Genomic DNA, 21,206 nt, shown 5'->3' with positions numbered 1-21,206 from the left:
GTGCATTAAACGACGATGGCTTTCAGAAAGAAAAAGGTGAGTGTTTCATATTTTTTTTCTTTAAAGTATGATTAATAATGTTAATAGTAATAATAATATTAATAATGTTGACGGCTCATTTAGGACTGAACAAATGGAAGGAAACGATGTAACAAACATATTTTATTAGTTAAAAATGGTAAAAAGACAAACTGAAGGCGTTCAATTTCAGCTGCTGGAAAAAGAAACCTGTCAAACAAAAGATAAAAACTATTAAATGAAGACTTTAACCACTACAGATACTAAACTTTCTAGAACTGAAACGTGTAGCTAAACAGACAGCATGTGCAATATAGAGAGTAATATCTTAATACTTCACAGAATTATAGAAAGTTTTTGTGCAGTTCATTGAAAACAGACGGTTAATAAATAAGCGAATCATTAAATCTTTTAAACCATATTCTAACCAGCTAATTTAGAAACAAATCAATGGACTGTGATAAATTTAACTTGCATTTAAGCAAAAAATAGAAATATAAAGGTTGATAAAAGACAAGAGCTCACCAGCATTACTGGACCAATCTGTATGTGATGTACCGTCCAGCAGTTTCACTCGGTCTGATGATCTTAACGACCTGAAAAACACATTCGCAAACTATTAGCTGATTGCTGTTAATCAAAATAAGACTAAAATTGTGCATTGAGCTGAGTTCCTACCTGGCCTCTCTTCAAGCCAAAGTAACGGGCAACGGGATCCCCAGCTTGAATTCTGGGAAGTTGGCTTTCCTTTAGCTTACTGGAGAAGAGCTGGTTAAGGAGACTAATCAAAAACCAGAACTAGACCAACATGTCCTGTAAACTGTCCAATTGGAGCTTACACATGTATAATACACTATAAAGTTGAGCTAAACCGTAGAAAATACCAAAATAACACTGCTATAATCTTTAAGCGTCTTTCATGAGAGGATACTACCGCGCCAGCAACTCAGTCACTTCTTCTTTTGTCATAACTATGTGCTCTGGAACAAGCTGAAAGAAATGAAACCATAGTTATCGCAAATGATGAATCGATCAAAGTCTTAAGCATCTTAAAAGCATTTTGTACAGTAGGCCTATTGCCAAAGTATTTTAGATATGCATGAAGTAATATATTAACATCATAAAATATATACATACAGCAAATGAGAAATAAATAACAGAAAAAGGGAATAAAAAGACTATTGCTTAAATTTAGAATAATTACTAGAATAAAAAGTGTAGATTTAAATAAGGCAAATTAGTTGATTAGCCATTTCTAATGTGTAGAAATATTTTGCAGCCAGTTTAGATCAGTCATTTGTCCTATCTGAGCATATCGTTTAATGCGTCTCTCGCGGCTGTGCATGTGCAGTCAGCTGCAAAAAAAAGTCATGCAAATGTGCAAATGAATAACGGCAACTTTAGAAAGCAAAAGCTGAATCCTGGACATTTTAGGAGATTCAGAAACTATGGTCAGGTGCAAAAGGCCTCTCTGTGGGTTTGCAGAGCATGTGAGATTGTCTGTGTGAGTGTTGACGACCAGCAATAAGAAATGTGCAGAGCGAGAGAAGATTTTCCACTGGTTAATCGATCATGAATGTTTGGCTTTCTTGGACGGATGCAGAAAAAATAAGTGTAAAAGGATGATAATAATAGTATTATTCACATGTTACCACCAAATATACTTAGTTAATATACCTGGATGGCCCGCCCAAGTAAAGTGTATGTGTGGGAAGCACTGCATAATGTTTATTATCAAGAAAAAAAAGGCTCCAACCCCTGAACCAGCTAATCGAGCTCTTACTAGGTCTACTAGAAACTTCCAGGCATGTGCGCTGAAATAAGTTGAATCTAAACTCTTGAGAATGGAGTTTGGACATCTCTGATTAGAAAAATCAAACTAGATATTCTGATAAATTTTGGAAACAGCCATTCACATTGAACCAAAAAAAATAGTATTGAAGTAGATTAAAAACAAACAAACAAAAGGAAATTGCAGCATTTTCCTGTGCATTTCTTTTTTTAAATTTGCAATTATATTTTAGTTCTTTGGCATCCATAATAAAGCATTTTTGATTTGTATGGTAATTACATTTTCTTGGTGTGAACGAATCTGTGGGAATTAAATCATTTACTCATACTCACGTGTTCCAACCCTTAATAAATTTATTTCTTCTGTTGAACACAAAACAAGATATTCTGGGGAATGTTGGGGGGAAAACAGCTACTGACTGCCTTAACAGAAACGAAAAATACTATGGAAGTCAATGGCTGCTGCTTTCCAACATTGTTGTCAACAGAAGAAAGCAACTCAAACAGGTTTGGAACAAGGGTGAGAACATGACGACAGAATTTTCATTTTTTTTGGGGTGAACTATCCCTCTGAGTCTCCTCACCTCGTGTTCAGTAATGTTGATTAGAAGCTCCTGCTGAAGAAACTGCTCAAGTATGTACTTCGGCGCCATGTCTACCAGAGACTGGAATTTGACGGAGAGATAAAAATGTTTTAATTATCTTGTAAAGTGTTCGACATTAGTGCTATAAACATCAGTAAATGTGCAAGTTGCACCTGTTTGGCGGAGGGTGTCATGCCCATTTGTACTACAATGATGGCGCGGGTGATGTTTTCCTCCTGCATGCGCTGGCAATACATCTTTATGGTTTTAATGCCAACCTTTGGTTCCTCTGCAAGGAAAATTAGAGTTTAGATATATTTAAACTCTTTAAGGTAGATCCAATATTGATCAACCACTTCTCGCTACTATCTCGTACTAGTTTAATTAAATAGGGCTGCTGCGGAATACAACATACCCGGGAAGAACACAAACATCTGGTCGGTCGGGTCGTCATTGTGGGCCACCAGGACTGTCAGGTCATTTCGTCGTGGTCGACCCTCGCTCGGTTTATCTCCAAACTGGCTCCTGAATTCATCAAGAGTCTGGTCCAATTCATCTTGCGTCACCAAATATCCGCGATCATGACAAAGCTGTTGGGTAAATATCAACATTATAATTACAGTACGTTATTTCTGTTATTCAAATGTGTATGTTCTTTTAAAAGACACCAAATTAATTCAACAACTAACCGGAACAAGCATCATTAAACTGTTCGAAACGCTATTACCAAGGCACATATCTCTTTTTTTACCTGCATTATAGTTTTTCTAATTTTCCATAGTCTGTATGTCTCTTCCTCGTCATCCATACTGCTCTAAAAATAGGATTAATATCAAATTTGATGATCAAAACAATCCGCTTATGTGACGCTTCTACTCCACGTTTGGTTCCCGTCGCTGGCGCTATTATATGACGTCAGACGTTACGCCATAGCGTAGATATAGTGCGCAGTTTTATTTATGAAACAGTAAATGTTGTTTAGATTGTATTACAGCTTCTAAGCAAAACCACAGCTATTGTTTTCTTAAAATATGTTTTGGTTTTTATTTAAACGAATGAGGAAGGAAAGAGGGTTGTGTAGCATTTGGGAAATGCATTTGAATATAGATTTATTCGAACAGTTCAAAGATCCGCTTCACAAAGCGATTCATTTTGACGCATAGCGCGTCGTCCCCATAGACTATAGCGTTTGTAGAAAATGTTACATGGTTTAAAATCACATTAGCAATTATTTCAAATGATTTTAATTGAGTATATTTTGCGTGTTTATTAAGTTTATTGTGACGTTATGCGTGTTTATGTTCAAAACAGTTAACAAAAACGCGTTAAGAACAATAAATACATTGTTTTGATAACCGGTTTACAAAATAATATGGTGATAAATTTTGCCCTAGCATATTAGTGTGCCTTAGCTAAAGAACGAAGGCAGCTAGTTCTGTTTTAATTCGACTGCAAGTTTACTCGAGAATCACTTTAAAATGAATCGTTCGGCGAAGCGGTTCATCTGATTTATTGAAAAGAATCGACTCAATGATTCTCTGTGAGTTCGACATCACGACTGACTGAACTTTGCAAGGCGTTAAAAAGAGCATAAAATGGGGTTAATCCACCGTTTTTTGCTGTTCGGGGCTTTATCAAGCAGTGGGATCATTGGTGCAATGGTATTGTAAAGCTAAATACTTCTGAACTTGCAAATTTAGAATATTACGTAATGGTGAATAACGTTATGGGATGCGGTATTATATGCTGCGTAATTACGGGGGTTTTGCAAATGTTTTATCATCGGTTGTTTACACAATCTGTCTTGTTGCTCAAGTCTTGGTGTATTTAGGTCATTGGTCGTTGTGTCAGAGTTGTTACCTTTTTCCGTTATATAAACAATGCGCAAGCGCAACAACAATCAACAAAAGTAATACCCTAATAATAGTTGTTTTGTCTAGTGAATGAATGAATAAATTAGTTAATTAACTAGGCTTCATCAGAAAAAAAACGTGGTTCCAAAAATCTGCTTCCTAATAACAGATCATATTTTTCGATTCGAAATATAATTGATGGTTTTACATTTCTGTATGTATTAAATGAAACACCATAAAAGAAATTGTCATCATTTGTATTTCGACATTCAAATGACAATAAAATACATGTTACTTCCAACAAATGTCCAAAAAAGTTATATAACATTGGTTCATGTCCAAAATACATTGAACTAATGCCGAATACAAAATTATGACAAAAAAAGATAAAACTATAATGTAGAAAGTTGAATTGTAATATTAAAAAGTCACAAAAATGAAATGAGTCAAAACAGTGACATACCAGGTCATAATTCTGCAAATTTAAAGTCAAAGTTATAACAAAAACGTATAAGAGGTAATTGTGACGATAATTAATCATTTTAATCTAAAACAAAACATGACATAAGTGAAAATAGTGACATAGCAAGTCGTAATTGTGAGTAACATACTTTAAAAATCTAAAAACATAATACGTTTTTATTACAAAAGATACAAATTACAATTATGTGACAATTATGGAAAAAACATACTACATACATACTAATAATTGTCACAATATTTAAACAATAATAATTTATCACAATAATCGTGACAAAAAGGCCAAATTATGATGTAGGAAAATTAATTATGATGCAAAAAGTCAAATTTATCACTTGAAATTTTAGAAATATGACAGTATCTCATAACATTTTGTCATAATGTCATAGTTTCACAGTCAGTCTTAATATATTCATAACTAATATTACAATTAATGTCAAATTTTAAAGTCAGGTTTTTTTTAATTAATTATTATCCCACTTTTTCCATTTCATAACATCTTTGTTGCACAAATCCATCCCTGAAGCCAGTATTCAAGTCAAACAGATCCTATGTTTGCCATTCTAGTATTACCAAACACACCACAGCTTATCTAATATGCAAAGCGAATGGCACCATATCAAGCTATCAGCTCTTTCAGTTGTGCAAGATCGTCACCCAGTGACCTTTAATCTCAAATCCTCCATCATCATCACAGTTTACCGTCAAACACTCAACATGTAACCCTTTAGTCGGCAGAATTTCAACCTATAGGGAATAAAACTGCCTCTGGGTTAAGTTAATGTTTACTTCAAGCATTATATATATGAGGAGTGTACAGTGTTGTGGGAGTTCAGGGACGTTAAGAGGATTTAATGTAATTCGCTGCCTGCCGTTTCAGTAGTAAATACTGAAGGGCAGTCATGCGTTTCTTAGGGTCCGCTGTCGTTTTCTCTCTAGTGTTGCAGACTATGGTAAGATATGCTCATTACTTGAACACGAACGCTGGATTAGCACACTGTAAACATATGATATGATTAATCATGACAGCTAATGTTGTTATTGTTAATTTAGCTTGCTAAAATAAGTAAACCATGGTTCAACTTACATTTTTTAAGTCACACAAACCTTTCATGTCAGTGTAATGTAATGTAAGTTAGAACTACTTGAGTAAAGTTTGTTGTTAGCCTGTTTCTAGTATGTTTACATACTGTTAGCCTTAATTAGCATGTTTCTTGCAAGGCTAGCACATTGGACTTCGGTAGTAAACATATTGCTAACATGTTATAGCATTAGTATGTTCCGATGCTGATATGGGCAGTAAGTCATAACAACATGTGTTTTTATGTAAATTATAACCTTTTTGTTTGTTATACAAGCCATTTTAAGTTACTCATAAGGTTAATTTAAGTCAGCTAAACAAATAAGGCAACCAGAATTGTTTTGTTTTTCAGTGTAGCAGAAATTAGCATGTGATAAGATATGCCCATTATTTGAATGTGAATGTAGCAGTAGCAGGTTTTTTTAGGTAGTGTATTTGTGTAATGTTTGTGATGAAAAGTGTTGTTGTTTATTCAAATATGTTGTGGTGTTTCTTTTCTCAGTCTGCACAGCTAGAGGACTGGCAGACGGCCAAATCCATTTATGAATTCACAGCCACAGATATAGATGGAAATGAAGTTTCCCTGGAAAAATACAGGTGAGGGATGAAAACAAGCATGCCAGAAGTAGAGTTGCTGTTCATTTTCATCTGAAGGCATGAAGGACGTTTGTTTATGAATGAAATGAAACATTACAGTCTGCAGATTTTGAGAGTTTGTAGATTTGTGTGGAAGTCCATTTACATCATAATGATTTCATACTAATTTATGATTATGACAGAATTCAAAATCATTCGTAACTATGAGATAAAGAGACACAGTTGTTACAAAGAGTAAAAAAATGACAGATTATGACTGAATGTAAACCATGACATACCAATAAGCTGAAAAATTGTGGTAAGCATAAGACATGATTATGAGTTAAAAGTCAGAATTGGGATATAAGAAATGTTATGACACAAGTAATAATTATAACATGCTAAGAGATAAAAAGTCATAATTATGACAAGTCAAACGTAAGATATACAAGTCATAATTATACGACAGGAAGCTGATATAAAAAAGACATCACACAAGTCAAAATATTGATCTAATAATTACGCATTTATGTCATATTCGTGACTGGTTTTCTTTTAGTATGTCTTTGCCAAATGTTTCTGTCATATTTAAGGTTTTCATAATATCAACTTTTTAAGTGTAATACTTACGGCATGCTAAGAAATCAAAATCAAATGTAAGGTCATAACTACGAGATAGGAATACTTATGGCATATGACACTTGTCAAAATTATTGATCTAATTATTTCATGTTGACTCATTTTTATGACTTCAAAAGTTTTCAAAGACATTTTTAAATACATTTTTATTTTGGTATTTACTTTTTTGTCTGTTTTTCTTCTATTTAATTCAATTCATCTTTATTTCTGTAGCGCTTCTACAGTGTAGATTGTGTCAAAGCAGCTTAACATAGAAGTTCTAGTAAATTGAAACCGTGTCAGTCCAGTTTTCAGAGTTGATGTTCAGTTTAGTTCAGTTCAGTGGTTTAAATTTCCCTGCTGAAAGTCCAAACACTGAACAGCAAATAGATTGATGCGCAGCTCCACAAGTCCCAATCCAAGCAAGCCAGTGGTGACAGTGACGGTGAACAAACTTTACCAATTGACGAAAGTGAAGGGGAAAAAAACCTTGAGGAAAACCAGGCTCAGCAGGGCACGACCATTTCTCCTCTGGCTTTCTTTCTGAATGGGTTAAATGTATGGGTTATCTCATAATTTCAGGCTTTTATGTCATAGTTATAAAATGTCACAGTCATTATTTCACAGTCATAGCCATCATTTCATGTTTTGCCCAAATTATGTCTGATTTAGTATGTAAATCTCCTTTTGTTATTGTTTTAACTCATATTTATAACTCACCACCCCATAAAAATCATATTTATGATCAACAGTTTAAAGTTTTTGTTTTTAAATAAGATATCTGTAGAGTTCACAGAAAATTGAGTAGTGAATGATTCTTTTTTTACTTTAGACTATGAAATTGGAGGATATCAAGCATGTTTTATATTTTGCACCATTTTCGATACACATAGTTTGCATCTTCTAGCAGCTAAAACCAAATTGTTGTGTTAGAAACAACTTAATCATCACAATGTTACAGTATTTTTAACCTTTTGGCATATTATTTCTTGCTCCAATGACTTTGTGACACTAATTTACTTTCATATTTACATATTTTAGGGGAAAAGTTGTGATCATCACAAACGTTGCCTCCAAATGAGGTAAAACCCCAGTAAACTACTCTCAGTTTGCAGAGATGCACGCCAAGTACTCTGAGAGAGGTTTACGCATCCTGGCCTTCCCTTCCAACCAGTTCGGACGTCAGGTATGGACATCAAAATGCTCAACTTTTTTTTGGAAATAGGCTCACTTTACAAGATAACTAGAGTTAAAGTGTTGAATTTTACCATTATTGAATCCATTCAGCCAATTTACATGTCTGGCGGGAGCATTTTTAGCTTAGCATAAATCATTAAATTGGATTAGACCATTAGCATCTCACTTAAAATTTTTTTAAAAGTTTTAATAATTTTTCTATTTTATGCTTGAATCTTTTGTTGACGGAATATTAAAAGTTGCTTCAAATAGAAAAATTATCAAAACTTTTTCATAAATTTTTTGAATGTGAAGCTAATGGTCTAATCCGATTCAATGACTTATGCTAAGCTAAGCTAAAAGGGCTCCTGCCAGACACCGAGATCGGCTGAATGGTTTCAAAAATGGTAAAACTCAGTTGTTTAACTGTAGGGGAGTTGTAAGATGTGTCTTTTCCAAAAAGAAGTGCATTGTTTTATTTAATGTTTTTCATAATATTTAATTACTATTTAATGTAATACACACTATTATTATCTAATTATATTTTTATTCAGGAACCAGGAACTAATTCCCAAATCAAGGAATTCGCCAAGTCATACAACGCAGAGTTTGACATGTTCAGCAAGATTGATGTGAATGGCGACGGGGCTCATCCGCTCTGGAAGTGGCTGAAGGATCAGCCTAATGGAAAAGGATTCCTTGGAAAGTGAGTTGCTAGATTTGCAGTTTTATTTGGTATTTTTTTAGTACTTTTATTATATATTTTTGGTATTTTTAGATATTTTAAAGAATGCTTTCATAGTTACAGCATAAAAGTACATTTTGACAAATTGAGAATTTAGAAAATATTATTTGAGATAAAACACTGGCTTTATGAAAAAGTTGAAATTAGATTGTCATAAAAATGTATTTTATTCTTCTATTGAACAATAAAGAAGATATTTTGAAGAATGTTGTCTTATTTACAACATATAATGCTGAAATTATTAGATGAAGAGTTGACAATAATATTTTTAAACGCATAACTTTGACTGTTTTCTTCTGTTGATCGTAAATTAAGAGATTTTTAATATCTTTATTTTTATTTATGATATAAAACGTAAAAGTTTTGACATACTAAGTCATTTATGACAAAAACATTATGAGACAAAATATGTTTTTAGTCCATAATTGTGGCTCGTCTTTAGGATAAAACATTTAGAAGAATGCTGTCATATTTATGAAAAAAGTTGAAATTATTGGCATACTCATATTTGTACATCAATTGGAATAATCATAATAATAAATAAAAAGTCATAATTATGAAAAATTTGCCAATTTATTTTTGACAAAATAATTTGAGACAACATGAAAATGATTAAAAAAATACTTATTATTAGATTAGAAGCAAGCACTTTATAGACAAACTCAGCATAGAATATATTTTGAACAATTTCGTCATTTGTGACAATTACAGTTAATGCTAAGTCATAGATATGAAAACCAAGACACATTTATTTCAGATGAACACTTAGAATTATGATTTAAGCAAATTATTATGTCATAATGTATTTTATTCTTCTATTGAACAATAAGAAGATATTTTGAAGAATGTTGTCTTATTTATAAGATAAAATGTTGAAATGATTAGATAAAGAGATGACAATAATACTTTTAAACACATAACTTTTTTCTTCTGTTGAATGTAAAATAAGAGATTTAGAATATTTTTATTCATGATATAATACATTGAAATTTTGACATACTAAGTCATTTATGACAAAAACATTGAGATAAATGACAGTTTAACATAAATGATGATTAAAGGGCACCTTTTTTACAAGATGTAGGATAAGCCTTTGGTGTCTCCAGAATGTGTCTGTAAAGTTTCAACTCAAAACACCTATCAGTGTCTGAGTACAGTGTAGCTGATTTTGTAGCCTGTGGCTTTCAATGAAAAGGAGGTGCTGCTCCCTGCCTGTTTTAAAACGTTATACTCTTATAATACTTACGAAAACCACAAAGAGTTGTAACCAATATTTGAATCCCAGTTTATTTGCAAAAAAAGTTCTGTGGAGATTTGTGTGCAATTATTATAGAAACATGGCATCTGTTAATCAATTCGGTGGGCGGGGAAAACCGCACTCCTATGTCACATTGCGGTGGGCCTCAAAATCACTGGGATTTGGGTCCTATTTTAAAGTCAGGAAATTAAAAAAAAGAGACTTTTTCTATCACTACGTTTCTATCACTCCAATATGACAGTGGACACACTATACCTACACACAGTTCTGTCCAAACTGCTTACAAAAGAGGATTTTCATCATAGGTGCCCTTAAAATAAAATATAATTATGTTATAATTATGAAAATCAGGGCACATTTATTTCAGATGAACACTCAGAATTATGATATAATCAAACTATCACAAGTTAAAATTATGATTAAAAATTGTAAATCAACAAAGCTGACTTTATTTGTTCTGTTCCAGTGGCATCAAATGGAATTTCACAAAGGTTTGTAAATTTTTTTATAGACAAATTACTGTTCTAAATTTATTAAATAAATTAATAAATCTAAATAAATGATTACTATTCATTATCATTAATTAATCATTTTCCTTTTTGTCTAAATGTCAGTTCCTCATTAACCGTGAAGGCCAGGTTATGAAGAGATATTCCCCATTGCAGGATCCAAGCGTATGTTTCACATTCTCTTCTCATCTTTAATTATATTGGCATCTGTTTAAAGTCATGAACTACATCATCATGTATGTAACTGTCTTTAAATATAATTTCAGGTGGTGGAGAAGGATCTTCCTAAATATCTCTAATGTGCTGGATTAGCTGAACTAGCGTCTGAGTGCTGGGTGTGAGTGATGCCGCTCATGGACTGATGAAGGTTTGTTTGGAAACCCCTTGTTGAGGAAAGAACAGACCTGATGTGTTTGGCGTGCACCTCCTCCTGAGGGCATCACGAGTTCTCAGCGTCAGTCTGCAGAGAGGACAGATGAAGAAACATGCGATTTATTAACACTCAACACGCTGTTGTAGTGTACGTTTATTAATAAATGCAGAGATTCTGTTGAACTGTAGATTTGATGTTTGTTTTCTTCCTGTAAGCCAAGGTATTGTTAGGTTTTATAGTGTTTTTTATTTCATATTTTTTAAAATATTAAAAATATTTTTTTTTCTTAAAGTTTTAGTAATTATTGATTTTTTTTCATAAGTTTTATATTTTATATCTGTTATAGTTATTTTAATAGGTTAAACAGAATGAAAATTATAAATGGGAATGTTGAAATGTGAGTATATGTAAAATTGTATAGTTGTTCATTTAAAGTTAACTTTTTTTATTTTTGGTATAAGTTAACTATAAAAATCCTGCAGTGAGCTTGAAGTATTTTGTAAAACTATAGACTATGAACTAAATATATATATATATATATATATATATATATATATATATATATATATATATATATATATATATATATATATATATATATATATATATATATATATAATTAAATTGTAATACAAAAATTCTATATACAGTATCAGTGGTGGAAAGAGTACTGAAAAACCAAACTTCAGTAAAAGTACCATTATTTGGCTAAAAATGTAGTGCAAGTAGAGTAAAAGTGTCTGTTGTAAATATTACTCAAAGTAAAAAGTAGACCTTTCAAAAGTACCCAAGTGTAGTGAATATTATGCTGTGAAAAGAAGATGCATTTACATGTAATTTGTGAATGTGTGTAAACGTAACGTTCTGTAGTGCATTTAGTTATTGCACAGCAGGCACACAACGTCATACGACATTAATATTTTGCTCAGATTTAAGTTGTGATGTCAGGTGACCAAAATTCAATGTCTAGCCAGCATCTAAGGACAATGTTATTTTGACGTCCAATAATGACTTAAAATTATGTTAATATTTTAGGTTTTGTTGGAAAGTGACCAAAATCCAACGTCGAACCAACATCTTAAACCAATGTCATATTGACATCAATTATTGACATTTATTCCTCTGGTATGGCCACCAAAATCAAACGGCTGATAGACGTCATAGTGGTAACGTCCACACAACGTCAAGCTTTAACATCATTAGACGTTGATATTGGATTAATTTTACATTGGTAGTTTCACATTGACGTCAGCCTGACAATGAGTTTTGACGCCAACCCGATTTTCATTTCCAAACAAAATGCAACGTCCCCACGACATTGGGGTACAATGTTAATCTGACGTCATGTTGACGTGTTGTGCCTGCTGGGTGTTTAAGGCCATTTTGTTCATCATACAGTAAACATCCGTCATCTTCTCATCACTGCCATGCATTTAAACAGTGTCTGGGTGAATGTGTGTAAAGATTTTTGACAACTTCCAATCAGTTTGCTGCAGTTATAAATCACCCATCGCTTGAGGTAGTAAAGTATGATGTGATTTACCTTCTATATGTGATTTGATTGGACAGGAATTACAGGACTGATTTTTCTAATCCCCATAGACAAGAAAAAAAAAGCAGTGACTGCAGGTTGAAGGAAAGTGTTGGAGTAAAAGTACCGATACTGCACTATTATTATACTAATACTATACTAATATTAAAATATTATACATTAGATAAATCGTTTTTTAGGGTTATGTTAGATTTTATTTAAATGATATTAAGATATATTTCATAATTTAACACGGCCTGTGGATTTAGCCCACCATCCCATCAGAGAAGAGAGTGATAGGGAGGGTAGGGGCAAATGCCTTAAACAGAGATTGTCATTTCTATTTTCGCATAACCTTCTTTTTGTTTGTTTGTTTGTTTGTTTGTTTAATTGCTCAGCTACAAAAAAAACTGAATGCTAGCTAAATGTTTCAATTAAATGTATCCATAAATGAATCTGGTTTTCTAAAATGTAAATACTGTGACTCGACGAACAGAAGACAACACAGAAAACCCAGGCGAGGAAATCAAGGCATCCTCCACAGAACTCCATTCTGGTATAAATAGGATTGTTTTTGTTTTTAATATAAGTTAATTATTAAATATAAAAAAATGTACCGTATTAGTTAATGTAAAGCAATGTTTTATAGTTTTTTTTTATTATTATATAAATGAGGAAATTACCCATGGCAACTTGAACGTAATACAGTTTGGTGTATTTACCGTCGGCCCACCACCATCAAGTTTGGTTTTTGGTCCTTCATAAGAAAATATTTGGCCACCCCTGATACAGTGTCCGAGTTAAGCTCTTTTTCTCACCTGCTTTACTGAATATTCACCAACAGAGAGCAGCAGGCGCCTCATCCAAGCAGATCCAGTGCGTTCGTTTGGAAGTGTGATTCGTACTTATGAATCGATTCGCGGTAGTGAATCAAAACAATTCATTTTGTTGATAGTAATCGACGTGTCCTATCTATCCTTCAATGAGATAATGTCTTGACGTTTGTCACTAAATTTCACAATTGTTATCTAATTATAATTAGGCAAATTACTTATGAACCTCTGAAAAAACCTTGAGAATACAGATATTAATAGATCTGTAGTGTTTCTAAGTGCAGCTGAAGCGGAGATTGACTCATTGCAGGACAAAAAATAATGTTAATTCACTTAAAAACATGCGCAATCTATAACAAATGGCTAAAGTATGACAATAGAAACACTTAAAATGTATTTAGGCTGGTTTCTTTATACTCAGAGCACTTTATGATTAACCAAAAAATAACATGTCTGCTGGTTATCATTCTGAATTCGTTCAACTTGACAATCATGTCTATTTTTATCTAGTTTTATCTACGCCAAAATTGACCACATTACTACACGTACTGCTTTGAAACTCTTAATATATCCGAATATATATCCACATTTCTTTATATTTACTATCCAAAAAGCTAAACGGTTCAAAATAACATGCTAGTCTGCGAGTCGGTTCAAATGAACTACTGAACTATTCCACCTGTTCAAACGAACCGGAGTCGTGAATCGCACATCATCCCAAATCCAGTGCATGACAGCTGAGGAGAGCAGGAGGACCCCGACGCTCTTCAACCTCCTGCATTCATTTCAGTCATATTCATACAGACAACGAGAGAAGGCTGTGTTTATTTGGAAATATTTACCCTCTGTAGCTCGGAGGATTCATCCAGGGAGATTGAATGGAAGCGGCGGCGGCTGAAGGGGCGGCCAGTCTGTCCGAGGCCGGGGATGGGAGTCCGTTATCCGGGGCAACAGCATCCGAGGACGCGGGGTCGGCGGACGATGTGGATGCGGGTAACTAACTGATTCATACTGATTCAAAAGACTGCTTAATGGACACAATTATTCATCCTATCATATCTGAGTGATTCAAATGTGTTTGGGATGCACATGGATAGAGCTAGCAAAACTAGCATGGATGTGGGACCTGATGCGTGATTATTTGTCACGCGAGCATTTGCGTATTATGGCTCGCATGGAGACCGAGAGAGCGTGTATTTATCATAAATGCAGATGTGTATGAATGTCGTCAGGTGGATGGTGTGAAATATCAGGTTAAAGCCAGCATCAGCTAGTTAGCAATCAGCATAGCAGGGACTCTGGGCTGATGACAGATGGATGAGGGGGTCTTGAGGTGAGAATTGGGGTAAAGGGTTCCATGACATATGGTGAGGATCAATGACTTTTGCATGTGCTCAGCTGAATGTATTAAAGCATTCTGCATGAAGGTTAACATTCTTATAATGACTGAGGGATGGCATTATTATGATGTTGCGTTGTCCTAATTTATCTGAATAGGAACCATAATGCAAATAGAAGTGGTTTTTGTTTTGAATGATTATAATACCCAAACACCAGCTAGTGTAATCCACTAGTGTTAATCGGTTAGTATATCATAGGGGGGGAAGGTGTAATACTAATTTAACTGGTTGAAAAAGTCATAAATAATACACATGAATGAAAAACAAAAAAATCTGATTGGATGTCACAAATTTATAATGAAGCTATTGATCTAAAATGATCTAAGCCTGTTTTTGTAACGGAGAAATAAAACAAGTGCAGCCTTTTATCTTAAAAATCTGACTTTTTTATGCAGTTCTGCATTGTTTATTATTTTCTTTTGCATATTTTAGTCTTGCAATTGTAATATTTTGCAATTCTGAGTTTTTATTAAGTAATTATATATATATATATATATATATATATATATATATATATATATATTATATTAATTGTGTGTGTATATATATATGTGCATTTGTTTTTGCAATTTTCCTTGTTGTAGTTGCAAGTTCAGACTGTTTTCTTTTATTTGTGTTTTACTAATTTTAGTTTATACAGTAAATTGTTAAGTTATACAGAGCTACTATCACACAAATAGTAACTATTTGGATGTCTTGCAATTCTCACTTTATTAGGTACACCTGTCCAACTGCTCGTTAACGCAAATTTCAAATCAGCCAATCACATGGCAGCAACTTAATGCATTTAGGCATGTAGACATGGTCAAGATGATCTGCTGCAGTTTAAACTGAGCATCAGAATGGGGAAGAAGGTGATTTAAGTGACTTTGAACGTGGCATGGTTGTTGGTGCCAGATGGGGTGGTCTGAGTATTTCAGAAACTGTTGATATGCTGGGATTTTCACGCACAATCATCTCTAGGATTTACAGAGAATGGTCCGAAAAAGAGAAAATATCCAGTGAGTGACAGTTCTGTGGGAACAAATGCCTTGTTGATGCCCGACGTCAGAGGAGAATGGCCAGACTGGTTCGAGCTGATAAAAAGGCAATTGTAACTTAAATAAGCACTTGTTACAACCAAGGTATGCAGAAGAGGACAACACATTGAACCTTGAAATGGATGGGCTACAGCAGCAGAAGACCACACCAGGTGCCACTCCTGTCAGCTAAGAACAGGAAACTGAGGCTACAATTCACACAGGCTTACAAAAATTAGACTATAGACGATTGAAAAAACGTTGCCTGGTCTGATGAGTCTTGATTTCTGCTGCGACATTCGGATGGTAGGGTCAGAATTTGGCATCAACAACATGAAAGCATGGATCCATCTTGCCTTGTATCAACAGTTCAGGCTGGTGGTGGTGATGTAATGGTGTGGGTGAAATTTTTGCTTGGCATACTTTGAGCCCATTAGTACCACTTGTGCAACGTGTCAACAACACCACATCCTACCTGAGTATTGTTGTTGACCACGTCCATCTCTTTATGACCACAGTGTACCCATCTTCTGATGGCTACTTCAAGCAGGATAACACGCCATGTCATAAAGATGAGATATAATGAGAATTCTAAGTTTTAAGCTTGCAATTGCTTAAAGAATTCAGAATTTTGAGAAAAAAATCATCATTTTCTTTTTCATTTTGTGGCACAAAGTAGCTTCTGTAAGATTTTAGGTTTTACAGTTTCTACTTACTGCTATAAGTTTGATTTTGAACTCGCTTCATATCCAGGGTTCATACGGTCATGGAAAACCTGGAAAAGTCATGAAAGTTTGACATGGCATTTTCCATGCTTGAAAAAAAAAACAAAAAAAAACACAAAGTTTTGGAAAAGTCATGAAAATTATTTAGCAATACAATACAAATATCTGTATTCTTGAATTAGGGCTGCGCGATATTAGAAAAATCGGACATTACGGTATTTTGTATTTCTGTGATATATATTGCGATGTGAATACAATTTCATCAGATGATTTAACAGGTTTATTTAGATTGATTGGGGGGATGTTGTGGAGGAGTGAATCGCAAATAATATATAACAAATAAATTACAAGCATAAATAAATAAAATATAGTAAAGATAAAAGTGAATGAAAGTTTTCAGGTATTCACTATTCAGGTACAGATATTGAATAATCAGCACTGCATAGTCTTCATTGTATATTATTAAATCTTTATTAAAGTCACAAAAAAATTCTTGTGGCCTAATGTTTTAAAATTTGCAATATTGAAATGTTCACAGTCACAGGCCTTATAGCGACAGTTTACTCAAAGATTAAAATATACTCACTATTTACTCACACTTCACTTGTTTCATTACCATAGGAGTTATTAAATGAAAGTCTTTTTGGGATATCAATCTCTGAAATTCAGTCTTGTTTTGAGCCTCAAAGAAACTGCTGTTTTTTATCTGTGTTTTACTGCTGTTAATAATTCACATAGCTGTGTGTGGTGTTAATGAATGCGTTCACATGCATGGAACTGGCAAGAATCCCTTAGCAAACCTAATGAGCCGTTTTCCAGGTTTTTTTTTACATAAATTTATAAAATATATATTTACCTGTGACCTTTTTCTGGTTAAAAAAAGGTTGATATTTTGAGTTTTCAGCATAGTATAAGGTCATGTTTTAATAGATTTCGATGAGATCCACTCCACAAGGTGCTTTAGTCTGTGTGCACTTAAGATTGACCTTTCTCATTCTCTCATTTCTCAAGTCATTGCTGGCAAGATTTGTTGTTTTGCGTACATGTTGAAGCTTTGCAAACTGTATTGTGGTTACTCTGTTCCAAAGATGTAAATGCTAAAGCAATTGGCTCATAGTAAATGTCACATACTGTCTCATCACCTACTCTTTAAAACTCGTTTAAACTGCTTCCAAACACTCCAGATTCACTCCCTGAATTCCCCTGGCGCTGGCTTCTCCTGCCTCGGCATCTTCCTATTTTCATTGGTCAACTCCCAGACGTCTCCTGTGTAGATGTGTGTGGTATAACAGGCTGACTGTAATGCACGCAATCACATGACATGTGATTATGGGGTCTCGCAGTGACCCGTGAGTCATTTTCACACATGAAGTGATGCACCGTCCACCCTTGTTTTGTTCTTAAAGTCAGACCACATTTTGGTGACTGACAGTTTTCCTAGAGTTCCTCTGCAGTGTTTATGTAAATGCGTCACTAAGATGCTAATTTCTTAACATTTGCATTTCAAATTATTAATGCTTTTAAAGACTCACTTTAGTTGAGTGTTAGATGAAGGCACAGGTAATCCAAATAGAGAAAATACATGCCAAACTAATTTAAAATGAGCTGAAACAACACAATTCTCTAGGGCCTTTTTTGGGACAACTTAATTGTTTTATATTCAATCGACTTTAAGTTAAATTTATCAATCTGTGTAGGCGACGCTGTGGCGCAGTAGGTAGTGCTGTCGCCTCACAGCAAGAAGGTCGCTGGTTCAAGCCTCGGAGTTTGCATCTTCTTCTCACGTTCGCGTGGGATTCCGCTGGGTGCTCCGATTTCCCCCACAGTCCAAAGACACGCGCTATAGATGAATTGGGTAGGCTAAATTGTCCGTAGTGTATGAGTGTGTATGGATGTTTCCCAGAGATGGGTGGCAGCTGGAAGGTCATCCGCTGCGTAAAACAAATGCTGGTAAGGTTGGCGGTTCATTCCGCTCTGGTGCCCCTGATTAACAAAAGGACTAAGCCAAAAAAAAAATGAATGAATTAATTAATTTGTATTGAGACAACATGTTTTGTGTGGAACACTGCATTTTCTTACAGTGTAGGTCACTGAATATCCAATTCTTTGACTGTTTTATTTAATTTATCAGCCCCATCTCATGAGGAGACCTAACTATTGTACGTATTGATGGAATAATGCGTACAAATTCTTACGATTTCGTTTTTTTCAAACAAAACCCCACTCGTTATCTACATCTTTTTGGGGGATGAGTAAATCGTACTAACATATATGACAAATACGAAATATATATATGACTGATACGAAATCGTAACATCGTAATATTAAAAACAAATTAGCCACTAAATCAAAAAGTTACGAATTGGCAAGAGATTGCATTGAATGAAAAATGGAAACACTGAAAGAGCCCATTCACACAGAACGCAGCATTTAGGAATGTTATTTAAAACGCCTCCCCCGCCTTGTTAACATCAAATAAAACAGATGTTATGTCAACTTGCTTCTATAAACAGAAGCTTGTAATGCTTGCCGTGCCTTAGCTCTTCTGATTGGTCCACTGCTGTGGAGCTGACATTGATGAGCAGCACCATGTGTACAGCCGTGTTACATAGTTTAAACATGACAAGGTGGTTTAAAAACATGAGGTGCTGCAAAAGATGCAAAACGTAAGTGTAAGGGTCATAGAAGTTCATCAAGCATATTGGCCGGTACACAACAAGCTGACGCCAAACAACTAGCGGCGACATTACCCAACTGTGTTGGCGCCTCAAATTGGCTCGTTTTTGGTTCCGTCTGGACCAAAAAGTTGCCCATGAACACACCACACAGACGCCAGCCAACTGAAACGACCTGCGTGGGAGGATGTGCCAGTACCAATGCAGCGTTCAGTACCATTATTGCTGTAATTGTGACTTCCTATGGAGGGATTTGCTCCTACAAATGTGTCTGATAATCCATATCTAATAATCCATATCAAATATTTGAGAGATGTAGCAAAATTAAATCCTGTTTTCTTGTTACGTCACATCTGTGCTCTGATTTGCTGTTGAATAACCAGACAGAGTGCTCTCTTCGGTCAACAGACAACACTAATTCGACATGCTGAATCGGCTTGGTGTGTCCCGATCTCAAGTTTACATAGAAAAAAATGGAAAAGTAGCTCATTAGAATGAATAAAAGGTATTCTGTTTGAATGCCCCCTAAGAGTTTTCAGTCTTGTTGCTTGTTTTGTGAAAGTCTTCTTTTGCATAAAGTAACTATTTAACTTACTAAAAAAAATTATACACAACAGCTACACTGCATTTTCACACCTAAAGTGACATGGATGCACTCATCCACCCACCCTTGTTTTTAGGGATTAGCCTATGTGCAAACATGACACAAATCTTACACGTTTTCTCATAAACTCTCCTCACATGGACGACTGCAACATAAACATAAATAAAAACATGAAGGCGTAATCCTCCTCCTTCTTCCACCATCATTCCTCGTCCTTTTAACCTTCCAGAGCTCCTCAGTGGGACTCGAGTCGAAACCAGTGGGGACACACAGGTGTCACTCAATACTGCTTACACAACAGGCATCACTCAGCAAACATTTAAAGACTGCGTAAACTGGAAGTTGCTTAATCCTTTATTTCAGAATGTTGATGTAGTTTCCAACTGAAATGGAATATTGAGTTGCTAGCAGAGCTATATTAAGTGCATCATTCCCTAATAGCTAATTAACAGTAAGAGGGGTGTGGCTAAGATTAGTCCTTGATTAGTCCTTGAACTAACGTCAACATAGAAGGACGACCACTCCAAACACAGAAGCAAATGGTCAGACTTTGATGAAACATTACCAAAACAACATTTTCTCCAGATTAATTTGCACAGATTAATTGGTCACCTAAAGAATAACAATGTGTGCAAGCAAAAATAAACATACAGAATTATGTATGAGCAAAAATAAGTTTTCCAATGATAAATCTCTGTGTTGCTGCTCTGTGTATTGGCTGTACTGCTTGGCTCGTTAAAAACAGCGCTGAACCGATGAAGGCCTAGAAAGGAAAAGATCTTTTATAGTAAATTAATTCTAAATCAATTTGGAGGTTATTACCACCAAATGGACCATTGCAAGCACCCACTTTATTATCCTGATGTGGTGCTGGCTGCAAATGTACACAATTAAACCATCTGTGAAATGCGGACATGACTTTTTTCCATTTAAACAAATAACATCCCATGAGATGCATATACAATCAAGCCCTAGGCTATAGTCAAAGTTGTGTATAGCGTTTGAGCTTACCAATATTGCTATGCAAAACAGGGCAGGTCTGTCTACTACACACTCCATCTATTTCCTCAGCTTGTGTTATTCTAATAGCTCAGACGGCTGGGAGTTTTCAAGCTCCAGTGGGAAATGGAAAACAAGCAAGAGTTGCATAATGGTGTCTCTCTGTATTCCTTGCCCCCCTTGCTAATGCCCCGAAGAGGATGGAGCTTTTTATAGGCCGGCCTGCAGACCAGACCGGGGTACTGGAAGACACTCAATCCCATTGGCACCTCGGCGGGAGTAGGGCATCTATTGCAAGAGGACACAGAGTCCTTCTTAGACACACTTTTTTGCAAGGCTTTGTAAACAATCATTGTTT

General features: G+C 34.8%; 2 protein-coding genes and 1 pseudogene across 3 annotated transcripts in view; 2 read left to right on the top strand and 1 right to left on the bottom strand.

Moving 5' to 3' along the window:
• Positions 1–145: 145 nt before the first annotated feature.
• On the bottom strand, positions 146–3,283 carry LOC130215561 (DNA-directed RNA polymerases I, II, and III subunit RPABC1). Its single transcript, XM_056447394.1, has 8 exons — positions 3,145–3,283; positions 2,809–2,983; positions 2,567–2,682; positions 2,394–2,474; positions 950–1,008; positions 697–775; positions 544–614; positions 146–228 (listed from the first exon to the last, which is right to left on the bottom strand). The coding sequence occupies exons 1-7, from the start codon at positions 3,199–3,201 to the stop codon at positions 549–551; spliced, it is 633 nt and encodes a 210-aa protein (XP_056303369.1). The 5' UTR covers positions 3,202–3,283; the 3' UTR covers positions 146–228; positions 544–548.
• A 656-nt stretch (positions 3,284–3,939) lies between these two features.
• On the top strand, positions 3,940–11,249 carry LOC130215562 (phospholipid hydroperoxide glutathione peroxidase-like; annotated as a pseudogene).
• Positions 11,250–14,163: 2,914 nt separating this feature from the next.
• The window catches only part of LOC130215560 (phosphatidylinositol 4-phosphate 5-kinase type-1 gamma-like), a 50,219-nt gene continuing 43,176 nt past the window's right edge, over positions 14,164–21,206 (top strand). For both annotated transcript variants that reach the window (XM_056447392.1, XM_056447393.1), the window contains exon 1: positions 14,164–14,419. In XM_056447392.1, the coding sequence (XP_056303367.1) occupies positions 14,305–14,419 (115 nt within the window). In that variant the 5' untranslated portion in view covers positions 14,164–14,304. The remainder of the gene's footprint in view (positions 14,420–21,206) is intronic.

The sequence above is a fragment of the Danio aesculapii genome, chromosome 22 (genome assembly GCF_903798145.1).
Source record: "Danio aesculapii chromosome 22, fDanAes4.1, whole genome shotgun sequence".
In the NCBI taxonomy this organism is placed as follows: Eukaryota; Metazoa; Chordata; class Actinopteri; order Cypriniformes; family Danionidae; genus Danio; species Danio aesculapii.
The sequence above is the reverse complement of the archived record's forward strand: the minus strand, read 5'-3'. Positions and strand labels throughout refer to the sequence as shown.

What these genes read in the sequence shown, in the direction of transcription:
- LOC130215561 (XM_056447394.1), bottom strand. Translation starts at nt 3,201, where the DNA reads ATGGATGACGAGGAAGAGACATACAGACTATGGAAAATTAGAAAAACT. An exon ending in GATGTTTGTGTTCTTCCCGG is followed by an intron (nt 2,683 to 2,808) that starts GTATGTTGTATT and finishes TTTTCCTTGCAG; the next exon opens with AGGAACCAAAGGTTGGCATT. An exon ending in TTGGCTTGAAGAGAGGCCAG is followed by an intron (nt 615 to 696) that starts GTAGGAACTCAG and finishes TGTGTTTTTCAG; the next exon opens with GTCGTTAAGATCATCAGACC.